Raw genomic sequence first — 15,000 nt, 5'->3', positions numbered from 1 at the left:
CAGTTTCACTTTCTCAAGGAGGCGTCACTGCGTTCGGACAAATCCATACACGCTACACCACATCTGTTGAGCAGATGCCTGACCAGCAGCATAACCCAACGCGCTTAGTCAGGCCTTGAGTGCATGCTTACATATTTGTGTACCTATGAAAGTGGATTTCATTTTACGTAATTTCGCCAGAGGACAACACTCTCGTTGCCATGGGTTCTTTTTCAGTGCGCCAAGTGCGTGCTGCACACGGGACCTCGGTTTGTCGTCTCATCCGAAAGACTAGACGCTCAGTTTGATTTTCCAGTCAAACTTAGGAGAAAGGGCGAGAGCGGGATTCGAACCCACACCCTCACGGACTCTCTGTATTGGCAGCTGAGCGTCTTAACCATTCTGCCACCTTCCTCCTCACATTGTAAAAACAACAATAACAATAAAAAAAAAATTAAATAATAATGTTATAGTGTGGCAACAGTGTCACCCCACCCCCCCCACCACCACCACCACCCACACTCTGTCCCCCTTCCCTCTCCATCCCTTCACCCCCCCCCCCAGCCCCCCCCCCCCCCCTCATCCCCCCCCCTCATCCCCCCCCCCCTTCTTATTTCCTTTCACCGCTTCATCCAAAGTCCAGTCTTTCAGGTCGCGCCGACACCGCGCCACCTCCTCCCCTCCTTCCATCCCTCCCACACCCCCTACTCCCTAGTCGGCCCTCTTTAAGTCAGCGACGCCGCGTCACCCGCCCTAGTCAAACTGTAGGCCAGGAAATTTAGATTACAATTTGCGTTAGGTCAAAATGTCTGCAACAAAACACGGTTCTTTTTACGATAAAATAGAATAAATCATACTGATCACACTGATATAAAGTTGACCACTATAGGGGGGGGCGGGAACATAGGTAGATTTTGATTTTTAATGTCCAGAATCGAATATTTTTTATTACTTCTGCCTGTGTGAGAGCGCCTTACAAAGAGTCGCAAGGCAAGCACAGGCGAAGGTCACGCAAGCGCGGTATAAGGGGTCGCCAGAGGAAAGACGTTCAGCGCGGTACAGTACATGTGACTGACTGCTGCCGCGCTGATGCTGATCTGTGAGCACTTCACTGCGGCAGTGTCAGTTTCAGTTTCAGTTTCAGTAGCTCAAGGAGGCGTCACTGCGTTCGGACAAATCCATATACGCTACACCACATCTGCCAAGCAGATGCTTGACCAGCAGCGTAACCCAACGCGCTTAGTCAGGCCTTGAGAAAAAAAAAAAAAGAAAAAAAAGAAAAGCTTACATAAATAAATAAATAAATAATAATTATGATACAAAAAAAGGTAGTAGTAATGAAAATAATGATAAAATAATAATAAAAAATAAATAAATAAATAAGACAACAATGATGATAAATAAGCAAATAAATATAAAACATGAAGACACACATTCACACATACACCCACACATGCATAACAGATATGCCGCCAAAACGCAGTTTCACATATATGAAAGCACAGTCAAATACATATAAACGTACATGAGCTCCAACACACACACACACACACACACACACACACACACACACACACACACAAATTACCCTGCACCTCCTCTACCCCCTCCTCCACACACTCATTTCTAGTCTATGTATCGCAGCTTCCACGGCACACACACACACACACACACACACACACACACACACACACAAACACGCACACGCACACGCACACAAAGATGAACGCTTACGTGTACAAGCACACACACACACGCCCATATCTCCCACCCCCAATCCCACACACATATATACAAAGATATATATATATATAATATACGTTCCAATATCCTGTTGCTCCCACAGTGTAGGCATGCATACACTCACATACCTCATCCTCTACCTCACCTCCTCCCTGCACCCCCACCTCCCCCTCACACACACACACACACACACAACACACACACACACACACATGCACAGAACTCTCCTGACACTTGTGTACACTTACACTCTCACGCATGCACAAACGCACTCAAAAACACAGACCCACACATACACACAAACACACACATACACACACGCACAGAGGCTGCCACTGATTGGCCGCAAGAGGGATGGGAAAAGATCTCTGATGCCAAGAACGTGGCGTTTTGTGTGTTGCTCAGTCTATTGTATTTGGAAAAGCCCACAGAGACTCTGTTCCGTTTTGAAGAAATTTGCGCAATGTTGGTTTGGAAATGATGCCGATATTTGTTTGATTTGCAAAGCATCGTGCTCTACCTTTCATGCTTGACTTACGGCCGCTCCCTCTCTCTGCTTTTATTTCTTTGAGGCGATCGATGGTGTGATGGCGTTGTACCTGTTCTTTTTGGTATTCTTTGACTTTTCTGAGGATTTCCGATTTTCCTAGATGTAGGCCGCTCGTTGGTGTTGCGTTACCAGCAAGTCTGTCAGCTCGCTCATTTCCCTTAACTCCTGCATGTCCCGGGCAGTATGACCATGTGAGTTTTTTGATCTGAAAGTTGCGCATTGCCTTATGCCACTCTGGGCTTCCCATTCCGTTTTCAATTTTCTGTATGAGGTTCATTGAGTCGGTTAGAATCATGGCATGTTGGTTTCCGGGCGTATGGATGGACGATAGCCACTGGAGGGCATGTGTCACAGCTTCAACTTCCATCGTTAGGCTGGAGGTTGTGACTTTGTAGGCAGCGTTCTCTTCCCTAACTGTTTTTTCCATTTTGTTTCGCAGTGAATCCCCAATCGGACTGGTCTTTGGTGACTGAGCCATCTGTGTATATGATGATGTTCTCTTCTTTACTGTTTTCTTCTATGAGTAGCTTCACTTCCGCATCAGTTTTGCCCTCTGGCCATTCCTGACAATGTCTTCCTAGAGTGGGTGAAATGGCTGTGTTGAATAGATGGTTGAGGTTTTCGGGGTTTTTCTCCCATTCTTTAGTTTCTTTCAGGTCTTGTAGTCGGCATACTAGCTGGATTGTGTCTTCTGCTTGCCCCATCCATGATCTTCCTCGTCCTAGACGGCTGCCTTTTGGCTCTTTGACTGCGTCATGCAGTGGGTTTTGAGGGTTTTCTAATGCTTTGAAGTAGGTCTTGACCTGTTCTAACTTGTTTCTGGCCTGTACTGAAGGAAGGTCAAGCAGGTGTCGCATGGTTTCTGTGGGCGTGTCTTTTGTTGTTCCAATGATCATCCTCATAGCTTCATTTTGAACTCTTTCTAATTTTAGAGGTTGCTTTGAGACGGTGTTGTTAGCCCAAGTCCGTAGTCGATCACACTGAGGACGAGTGATTGGTATAGCAGGAAGAGGTGGCGTTGTTCAATACCTTTGGTTGCCATTGCCTTTAAGACTGAAAGGCCTTTTTTGCATTTGAGAACAGTATTTTCCGTATGTTTTCTGAAGGTCAGCATCCTGTCGAAGTGTATTCCTAGGTAGCGTAGGCATTCAGTTTTCTCGATCTGAATCCCATCGAATGACACAGAAGGTGGTGATTTGCTCGCGGTTCTGTTGTTCAGGGTGCACAGCAACGTTTGGGCTTTCGCTGGATTGATGGAAGATCCTGTGTCTTTGCACCATTGAGCAATATTGTTTAGTTGTTTCTGGACGGCTTTGGTTCTTTCCTGCGCATCTTTCGAAGTTTTGAAGACCAGGCCATCATCCGCAAGAGTAAGCACCCGAGCTATTCCATTGTTGTTTAAGTCTGCAAGGCCCTTCGTGTAGACATTGTAGAGGACAGGAGAGAGCGGAGACCCTTGTGGCAGTCCCATGGATAGTTTAGAAGGTGCAGACATCCAATCTCCAAGGCGTAGGACGACAGTTCTTTTCTGAAGCGCTGCTGCTATCCATCTTGTCAGTGTCAAACTTACTCCATACCTTAGTAGCAGCTCCATGAGGTGTACAAACTGGACTTTATTGTAGGCATCTTCAAGGTCAATTGCTACTGCTAGTGTTTCTTCTTTCCTTTGAAATCCTTCATACACCTCATATGCAAAAGCAGCTGCATTTTCCCATGTGGACTTGCCTGTTCTGTAACCACCTTGATTTGAAGGGAGAATGTGCCTGTGTTCAAGATCCCTTGCAAGTTTTCTGGTTATCATGCGTTCCATAAGCTTTCCAGCAATGTTTTGCATGGTTAGGATCCGGTAGCCGCTTACCTGATGATGGTCCTTTCCTGGTTTTGGTATGGGTTTTAAGAAGCTGTGTGTCCAATCCTCCGGCACATGTCCATTGTGGAAACTGTTTTGATATAGATTGAAAAGTTTGCTTCTGTCTTCTTCCGATAGTTCCTTGATGTCCGAGTAGCGAACTTTGTCTGGGCCAGGGGCTGATTCTTTCTTGCATTTAGCTATTGCTTCATTTAGATCATCTATTGTCAAGTCATCATCAGGTCCAGTCTGCATAAGGGTTTGGTGTAACTCCTCAACATATTTCTTTTTCTCATCTAAGTTTCTTTGATCGCTCTGTTGTATGAAACGTTTGAGCAGGGCGGATCCTTTTTCTTCGTTTGTCTTAAGCTTGGTTCCGTCAGTGTCTACCATGTCTGGGGTTGTTGTGCACGTTTTCCCTTCCATGCGACGATAAAATTGAAAGAACTCTGTCAATGTTGAGTCATAACTGAGTGCCTTGCAAAACTGTTTCCACTTGTCATTTTTGGCCTCTTGAGCAATGGTTTCAAACTGTTTAGTTTTTTCTTTCATTTTTGTTTCAATATCTTTGTCCGGAGATGGTTTTGTTCTTTCTTTTTGTCAAAGTTTGACAGCCGCATGTTTTTCTATCCAGGCTCTCTCTGTGTCGGTATTCCACCATGGGGGCTGAATAGTTTGCATCCTGTTCGGTGCCGTTCTTTTGTTTCTTCTGCGTCTTAATTTTTCGATGACAGTTGTCTCTTTGGTTTCATACTGAAATGGATCACGCAGTTTCATACAGGGTTTATCTGACAGTTTCTGTAGACTGAAAACTACCGGGAGGTGGTCGCTGCCTTGGTATGGAAGCGTCTCTGCATTCATTTCTGTTCTGAATTTTGGAGATGTTAGAGCGATGTCGATCACACTGTCACTGTCCCCTTGTCTTGTTCCAAGGCGAGTTGGGGATGTGGTTGTTAATGGGCTAAGAAGAATTTCCCCTATCATTCCTTCAAGTGCGAGTCCTTGTGGGTTGGTGTTCCGCTGGTCCCATAGCTTCGATCTTGCATTGAGGTCTCCACAGATAATGACTGAGTCTCCAAGTTCGTTCTCTATTTCCTCTAAAAAGGCTCAATCCTCTTTTCTTGTGCAGGTTCCTGGGTGAACATAGGCATTGATGAGCACGATGCTTTTGTGAATTCCGTCAGGTTTTTCGAGACGCACCCCCACTAGTTCACATGAGTTGCTACACCATTTCTCTGGATTTATGGTGGAAACTTTGTTTTTTTTTTAGGTTTTTGTTCAGTATGATTGCTACTCCTCTTCCTTCATTCCTTTGAAAGACTGTGAAATTCTCAAAATGTATTGGTCTGTCTGCACTTGTCCTGGTCTCTTGGAGACATAAAATGTCAAAATCATATGCCAATTTCTCAATTGTTGAGATTCTCATTCTCGCGCTGGAACAATTCCAACTGCCGATTCTAAAGAATTTCTTTGACAGCCGCTCTGCTTTTGTCATTCTGCTACCTAAGCACAATCTTTTCCCACCTCTTTTGCCACGCCTGTTTTGGGGTTTTCACTGCGGCAGACAACTGATTCTGAACAGTAAGCTAGGAACAGAGCTCTTTGGAGTCAAAAGGAAACAAACATTTTCAATTTCATGTATTTTATACTTAAGTGGTAGAAGACGCAAATCCGCTTTTATGAATGTTTTCCAGTTTCCTTCCATTCATGACATATCATAAAGAATGAAATTGGTGAGACGACATTTTAGGATGTTAGTCACCAGTCTTGGTTTGGCCTTTCTTTCTCTTCTGCACTTTGTAACGTTTGTTCATTAAAACCAATCACAATATATATATATATATATATATATATATATATATATATATATATATATATATATATATATATATATAACTTGAAAGGGAAACGAACAAATTAATAGTAATTGCAGTAACACACACACACAAAAAACCAAAAGAAACAAAACTGACCTCGTTTCAACAACGCTTAACAGTGAAGAGGTTAAAGATGACGACACATCTAGAAGTCGAATCAGATTCCTTTGCTTACTTTTCAAGTTCAGTTTTCTGTTCTTGCCGATGTCTTCATCAGACTGTTTGCAGGTTGTGGCAGGTGCTCATTTGTGTGTGAGAAATTGTTTATGACCTTACAAAAAAGAAAAAAAAAAGAAAAAAAACCAAGGAAAATCATTTCGTTGTTTTTTTTAAATATTTTTTTTATATAAATATATATGTAGACATTCCAACAAGCACTTAGATAAAAACAAATCAGTTTGTTAACTCACTCAGTACGGCCAGTCCTCTCTTCTCATCTACACAGACCCCTCGGATGTCCAGAGGGTGTCCGAATGACCCAACCTTTAGCTTCCGTCGTCTGAATTGTGGTATTCTTTGTCAACATTCACCTCTTCAATATAAAAGCGTTCCGCTTGCTATATTTTGATGATGGTAATTGGGATGAAACGCTGTTAACGTCGTCTCTTTCGCCGTTCGTATGGAGAGAGTTAACAGGAAAAAAAGTCATAGATAATCTGTGCATTGTGATACATTAAATGTACATTAAAGATGCATTAAAAAAAATCCATAAAGGACTGCTATTTCTACTGCTACACTACCACTGGTAATAATGATTACAAACATAGATATTGGTCAGATGCAATTTACATCGTGACTTTGGATAACTTTTCATTTGACTGCTTTGGATAACTTTTCATTTGACTGCTTTGGATAACTTTTCATTTGACTGCTTTGGATAACTTTTCATTTGACTGCTTTCTTTCTTTCCTCCATCCTTCTTGTCTTCCTTTCTTTTCCTTCCTTCCTTCCTTCCTTCGTTCCAGTCTTTTCTCTCTTTCTTCTTTCTTTATATCTCTCTTTTTCACACACACACACACACACACACACACACACACACACACACACACACACACGCACACAACACAGGCACACACACACACACACACATACACACACACACACACTCTCTCTCTCTCTCTCCCTTTCTCTGTTTCTCTCTCCCTCCCTCCCTCCCTCCCACTCTTCCTTGTCTCACTCTGTAATGGCACTGAGAAAAACAACTGCTGCAGCAGCTCCTCCTCCTCCTCCTCCTCCTCCTCCTACTACTACTACTACTACTACCAGTACACTATTTATACAACTACCGATGAGAATAACACTTCTTTCCTTCCTTCTTTTTTTCTTTTTTCTGTAAACGTATGTAAAGATGTTTTCCAAAAAAATATATACAGCAAACTCCTATCCTTGAGAATACACACATGGAAGCCGAATCAGTTTCCCATAGTTTTCAAGTTTTTTTTTGTTTTGTTTTTTCTGGTCTTACTGTCGATTTCTTCATCAAACTGTTTTGTTTATGTGGCTGTTGCTCAGTCCTGTACGAGTTAATGTTTATGTTTTGCTTTTCACAAATGGAAATCGTCTTTTTGCCCATTGCAGCAAAATTTTTTGTTGTTCTAACGAGGACTTCAGATGATGATAGAGTCTCCCGTCGGTCCGACGGATGAGTAGGCAGGCAGGCTTATCTGTCGGTGTGTGTCCTCATACGGGGAGAAGAGGCCGATTCTGGATGCGCAGCACTTCCCACAGGTGTTGCATGGGAAAACGTCTCCAGAAGTTGAGCCCTGCTTCCTTCGCTCACGCTTGTCCTTAATGGCCAGCGTTCTCTTGTTTTCAAACGTCTTTATGCCACTAGAGCACAGCATCCTCCAGCGACAGCGGTCAAGGGCATCAGTTTCCCAGGAAGCGATGTCTATGTCACAGGCTTTGAGGTTTGTCTTCAAGGTGTCCTTGAAGCGCTTGCAGGGTCTTCCAAGTTCACGGTGGCATTCCTTCAGCTGGCCATACAAAAGCATCTTCGGGATCCTGCTGTCTGTCATGCGGCCAACGTGTCCTGTCCAGCGTAGCTGGTACTGGATCAGCAGGCTTTCGATGCTGGGCAGGCCGCTCCTCTCTAGGACCTGGAGGTTGGAGACCCTGTCTTGCCACTTTCTGCCGAGGATATTTCGTAGGCATATATATATATATATATATATATATATATATATGTGTGTGTGTGTGTGTGTGTGTGTGTGTGTTCTTTAGTTTACCGTCTTTTCACTATCAGTGATATTAGACGTTAAAAAAAAAGGGTGGTGGTGGTGGGGGGCATGGGGGGAGGAAGGTGGTGGTGGTTGGGGGTGGGGGGTGGGGGGTGGGAAGAGGAAAACGGAAAAAAGGTAAACTAGAAAACTACCGTAAAATGTATAAGTAATATGCAATTACATTCAACAGTAACAATTCAATAATAATAATAATAATGATAATAATCAGAAACCATTAACACAATCCTGAAGTGCATTAAAGGAATGTAGAAATAGGGCTATGAACTAATATATATATATATATATGTGTGTGTGTGTGTGTGTGTGTGTGTGTGTGTGTGTGTGGTTGCACGAGGCGCATGAGGAGCTTGAGTGAACATTTATTTTTCTTTTCGGATGTTCAGGTGAGAACTCAGGTAGATGTGTGCTCTCTGGCACAACTTGTTGGTCATTGAACCCGTGCGACCGTTCGGCTTACAGCCACAGAGAACTTTGTGGCTCTGTGACCCAAGTGCTCAGGTGAGAGTGGAAAAAGAAAACATAGAATAGTGTTTATTTTAATTCATTGTTACAGCGTCGATGGAGTAAATTAGATAAGTGTATTTGCATGTGCATTTGATGGTCGTTTTGCTTTTTGGTCTTAAAAAAAAAAAAAAAAGCAACAACAACAAAAAACCGTGATGTTTTTATTTTATCATGCTGTTTCTAAATTTGGCAGTAAGAATCCTTTTTGTCAAAGTGTTCATAGTGTCACTGCTGTTGTGACAGGGAAAAAAAAGAATATTGTTTTGCTTACACTTGATTTGACCTCATCTTTGTATCATTTATTAGAATGATTTCCACTGAGACTTTCTTCTTAACGCTTATTGTGGCGAAAGCCTTGAGATGGCCTTAGTGGTCGGCGAGGCTCTGAGCACCATGATTTGATTTGATTTGATTTGATTCTTCGCAACGCTGGAATAATGGATTATAAAATTGTAATATGTATAATTACTAGCGCTTGCTTGGAGAACATATATAATTGGATTCGAAAGACAGAAAGAGGCTAAAAGATATTACTATTACGAAGACGATAGCTAAGGAATAGTGAATTTATAACTGGTAAATTTAATGGTGAGGAGAATGTATGACTGAACCTAGGGAAGTCAGTGAAATTGTACAGGGCACACACGCACCCACTCACACACATGTGACTGACGGGACTAACGGACAAGACAAGACAAGACAAGACAAGACAAGACAATACGGCGGAGACAAGCATAAACACAATACTGATCCATAAGCAGATGGAGGGAGGGGAGGGTGGGGGAGGGAGGGAAAGGGTGGGGATGGTAAATTAGAACTGAAACTTAATCCAAAAAGCTCGGCCTGGCTCATCTGGGTCGCTCTGGGGATTAGCTCTGGGGGGAGGGAAGGGGGGGGGGGGGGGGGGGGGCAGGGGAGATGAAATGGCGGAGCAAACCTTTAAATGTTGTTATAATTCATTAGATAAAAAAGAAAGGAAGAAATTTTTTTTTTTTTTTAGAAAATGAGTGGATCCTGTGAGAGGGGACTTCAGTGAGTTATGACCAAATGGTGTGTCTTGGTGGCAGCGAGACTGGCAATGTATGTGGAGGGATCTTGTGAGAGGGGACTTCAGTGAGTTATGACCAAATGGTGTGTCTTGGTGGCAGCGAGACTGCCAATGTATGTGGAGGGATCTTGTGAGAGGGGACTTCAGTGAGTTATGACCAAATGGTGTGTCTTGGTGGCAGCGAGACTGCCAATGTATGTGGAGGGATCTTGTGAGAGGGGACTTCAGTGAGTTATGACCAAATGGTGTGTCTTGGTGGCAGCGAGACTGCCAATGTATGTGGAGGGATCTTGCGGGACGGATGTGTGTGTGTGTCTTGGTGGCAGCGAGACTGGCTATGTATGTGGAGGGATCTGTAGAGACGAATGTATGTGGAGGGATCTTGTGAGAGGGGACTTCAGTGAGTTATGACCAAATGGTGTGTCTTGGTGGCAGCGAGACTGCCAATGTATGTGGAGGGATCTTGTGAGAGGGGACTTCAGTGAGTTATGACCAAATGGTGTGTCTTGGTGGCAGCGAGACTGCCAATGTATGTGGAGGGATCTTGTGAGAGGGGACTTCAGTGAGTTATGACCAAATGGTGTGTCTTGGTGGCAGCGAGACTGCCAATGTATGTGGAGGGATCTTGTGAGAGGGGACTTCAGTGAGTTATGACCAAATGGTGTGTCTTGGTGGCAGCGAGACTGCCAATGTATGTGGAGGGATCTTGTGAGAGGGGACTTCAGTGAGTTATGACCAAATGGTGTGTCTTGGTGGCAGCGAGACTGCCAATGTATGTGGAGGGATCTTGTGAGAGGGGACTTCAGTGAGTTATGACCAAATGTGTGTCTTGGTGGCAGCGAGACTGCCAATGTATGTGGAGGGATCTTGAGAGGGGACTTCAGTGAGTTATGACCAAATGGTGTGTCTTGGTGGCAGCGAGACTGCCAATGTATGTGGAGGGATCTTGTGAGAGGGGACTTCAGTGAGTTATGACCAAATGGTGTGTCTTGGTGGCAGCGAGACTGCCAATGTATGTGGAGGGATCTTGTGAGAGGGGACTTCAGTGAGTTATGACCAAATGGTGTGTCTTGGTGGCAGCGAGACTGGCAATGTATGTGGAGGGATCTTGCGGGACGGATGTGTGTGGTGTGTCTTGGTGGCAGCGAGACTGGCAATGTATGTGGAGGGATCTTGTGAGAGGAGACCCCAAAACTGAAGACTGTGTGGTGTGTCTTGGTGGCAGCAAGACTGGCAATGCAATTATACCCCCCCCCCCCCCCCCCCCCCCCCCCCCCCCGCCTCCTTCTTTCATAACAGCGACATAAGAATCAGTGTGTTCATGAGATTGTGGTCGCTCTTCGGAAGAAGAAGAAGAAGAAGAAGAAGAAGACATCAGCAGAGATGAACAAAGTATTTTCATTTTGATTCAAAGAGCTTGAGGGTTGGCGCTGGGCCCGACGAGACCCAGCAGCCGTAACAGCTGATGACGGCGCCACCGTGGAGGGCAGCCAAGCTGTGGAGAAGATGGCTGAGGAGCAGTCCTGTGTTCTGGACCGAGGTACTGGACTCGGTGAAAGGGAACTCTTGGACATGAGTATTCCCGTTATGTGTTGTGCACTGTGTTGTGTGTTGTTGCACTTCTGCCATAATCTAGTATGACTGTGTGAGTGAATGAGTGAATTTGTATTTTTATTTTATTTTAAATATTTTCAAAGATATACGTCTCCCGTGTGAATTTTTTTTTTTTTAATGCACGTGAACATGGCTGAGTGAGAGGGCTGAGATGTGAAATATTCTGTCTACATCTAAACAGGTATGAACGGGGAGGTCTTTACAGTCATATCATGTTGGAAAGGGCTTCTCAAGTTTTAACAGCCGAATTAATTGCCATTCTTATGGCATTAACATATTATCTAATTGATCTGCCCCAAAACTTGATTAATGTTTTATTTTGTGTCGAATCAAAATCAGTTCTGCAGTCTATCAAATCAAGTTGTACAAGCTATCATTATAAAATCATTTTTGAAATAAGATTTCCGATTCACTGTATTCAAATGAGAGGAACTAATATTGAAATATGTTGGATTCCCTCACACTGTGGGCTTTTCTCTAATGAACGTGGCGATCATCTTGAAAATCTTGGAGCTAAAAACGCTTTAAATGCAGTTGAACTTCATCATCGTTTATCATCATTGAAATGTGTAATATTGTTGAAAGAAATATGCTAAATTCCCTTCTGTCTTTAGAAGTTAACACTTCTGCCTTATTAAATGCTAAAAGAACTGGCAGGGCTGCTAAGAGCATAGCATTTGGGTTATTACTAAATGCCCCATATACAAAGTATTGTGAAAATATTGAATGCATTTGCAAGGGTCGTTTAACGGCAGAGCACGTTTTAACCTGCTGTTTAGAAATGAAACTTTTTTTGCCTCCAGAAATTAATAAACACGTGTTACCAGTTTCAAATGTTATTTTGTGTGGGGGGAAAAAGTTCTGTATTTCAAAATCTTCTTTATTATAGTTAGCTAGTTATGTGTTAAATAGTCCAGTTGATTGTTTATTGTAGGTCCCCACATCATCCTCTTTTCAAATAATAATCTATAGAAGTACTGTATACAATATTTGACTATTGATTAATTTTCGCCGCCTTTTCAGTTGAATATTTCTTCCCCTGCCATTGATTTTCACAAATGATGATTTCTAATTAATGATAATACTAATCATCATTGTGATAGTAATAATAATACAAATAATAATGATAATGATGATATCATTTATTTTCAGTCAAATATCATCTTAGATGAACAGTCTATAAATGAATAAACGAACAAATGTTTAAACCCCCCCCCCCCCCAAAAACCCCCCCCCCCCAAAAAAAAAGAAAAGAAAGAAGTATGTTACAAAAATGTGTATAAAAAAATAAGACGCTTCAAATAACTTTACTTGAGAATACGCATATAGAAAAGTCGAATAAGTTTTCTTTACTTTTAAAGTACAGTTTTTCTCTTCCTGGTGATATCATTGTTTCATTAAACTGTATTGTGCATGTGCCTATTGCTGATCTCTGACTAAGTAAATGTTTATGACTTCCTTTTAAAACATGGAAATGTACTGATTTAGTTCTCTCTCCTCCCCCCCCCCCCCCCCCGCCTCCCCCCCCCTTCCCCCAACCCCCCTCAAATATGTTGATATTCTAATGAGGACTTCAAATAATATAAATCAATTAACTGACAGGGAAAATTATACATAGATAATTTGTGCCTGAAGACGCATTAAAAATACGTCAAGGATGCTGAAAACATATGCAAAAAGTCTGCTGCTGCTACTACTACTACTACTACTGCTGCTGCTGCTACTACTGCTACTACTTCTGCTGCTGCTGCAGCTACAACAACTACTACTGATGATATATGATAACAATAATGATGACAAACAATGCAATTTACATTGTAACTTTGGATACTTTTTCCTTTGACTGCTTTCTTTCTTTCTTTCTCTTTCTTTCTTTCTCTCTTTCTTCCTTCCTTTCTGTCTTTCTTTTCTTCTCTCGTTCTTTCTTTATATCTCTTTTTCGTTCTCCTTCTCTCCCTGTCTTTTTATCTCTCCCCCCCCTCTTTCTCCATGTAATGACATTAAAAAAGAAAAACTACTGCTTCTGCTATTTCTTCTTCTACTACTACTACTACGACTTCTGCTGCTACTGCTGGTGCTGCTGCTGTTGCTACTACTACTGATAATAATAATAATAATAATAATAAGAATTCTTGTTTTCTTTCTTTCTGTAAACGAAAATTAAATGTTAAATGTTAAAATAAAAATTACTTTAAACAAATTTACTTGAGAATACACACATAAATATCGGATCAGTTTTCTTTATTTTTCAAGAACTGGTGGTGACACTTTTTCATCAAACTATTTTGTGTATACGACTGTTGCTCTAGTAAATATTTGACTTTAAAAAAAAAAAGAGAGAGAAAAGAGAAAATGGGTTTAGCTTTTTTCTTCTTTCTTTTCACCCTAGAATACGTTGACATTCTCATAAGGACTTCAGATAAGACAAATCTATTTTCTAATACTCCTGGATGAGTAACTGTTTATGAATTCCTTTTTTTTTTTCTTTTTTTTTTTGAAAATGGAAATAGTTTTTTTTCGCCACAGAATTTGTTGGTATTGTAACGAGGACACTTCAGATGAGGCAAATTGATTTACTAAAAGAAAGGAAATATACATAGATAATTTGTACATGGAGATACATTGAAAATACGTTCAAGATGTGTAAAAGATACATCAGACTACTGCTGCTGCTGCTACTACAACTACCACTACTACTGCTACTGATAATGATGACAATAGTAATGATTATAAACCATGTTATTTGCAATTCACATTGTAACTTTGTATAACTGTTCCTTGCTCTCTTTCTTCCCTTGATTTCTTCTTTTCTTTCTTCTGTGTATCGCTCTTTCTTTCTCACTCTCAATTTCCATCTATAACTCTCTTTCTCTTTGTGATGGTATTAAGACAACCAACTGCTGCTACTACCGCTAGTACTACTACTACTGCTACTGATGATGATAATGAGGATAATAATAATGATGATAATTATTTCCTACATCTTTCTTTCTTTTTCTTTCTTTCCGTTCCTTCTTTTATTTCTTTCTATGTTTCTTTAAAAAAAAAAAAAAAAAAAAAAAAAAACCCAACCCAAATACTGCTAAAAACTTTACTTGAGATTCACACATGTAAGTCGATTCATTTTTTCCTTTAGTTTTCAAGTTAAGTATTTTGGTCCTGTTGATTTCTCCATCATAGTATTTCGAGTACTTGTCACTTGCTCTCTCTTGTATGAGTTTATGTTTGACTTTCTTTTGGAAATGGGCTTAGTTCTTTTCACCAAAAAACATGTTCACATTGCAATAATGACTTGAGATAATACAAATCGATTTGTAAAAAGGAAAATAAACCCATAATTAGTGCATGAAAATGCATTAAAAAAAAAACAAAAACAAAAAACACGTTGCATATACATAAAAGATACATAACAACGGCTGCTGCTTCTACTACGACTGCAGCTACTACTACTACTACAACTGAAATAATGATAACAATAATAGTAAAACAAAAATCGTGGTAAAATGCAGTTGGTATTATGACTATGGATAGCTGTTCTTTTGCTCTTGCTCTGTCTTGCCTTTCTTTTTTTTGTAATGTTATTAAGAAAACTA

At 41.4% G+C, this 15,000-nt stretch overlaps 1 protein-coding gene across 1 annotated transcript in view; it reads left to right on the top strand.

Annotated features, from left to right (window-relative positions):
• LOC143293026 (uncharacterized) overlaps window positions 1–15,000 on the top strand; it is a 101,115-nt gene that overhangs the window by 1,082 nt on the left and 85,033 nt on the right. The window contains exons 2-3 of the mRNA XM_076603830.1: window positions 8,625–8,739; window positions 11,208–11,333. Coding sequence (XP_076459945.1) covers window positions 11,259–11,333 — 75 coding nt within the window. The 5' untranslated portion in view covers window positions 8,625–8,739; window positions 11,208–11,258. The remainder of the gene's footprint in view (window positions 1–8,624; window positions 8,740–11,207; window positions 11,334–15,000) is intronic.

Source organism: Babylonia areolata, chromosome 18 (assembly GCF_041734735.1).
Source record: "Babylonia areolata isolate BAREFJ2019XMU chromosome 18, ASM4173473v1, whole genome shotgun sequence".
In the NCBI taxonomy this organism is placed as follows: Eukaryota; Metazoa; Mollusca; class Gastropoda; order Neogastropoda; family Buccinidae; genus Babylonia; species Babylonia areolata.
Note: the sequence above shows the minus strand (reverse complement) of the source record. Positions and strands in the feature narration are given on the sequence as shown.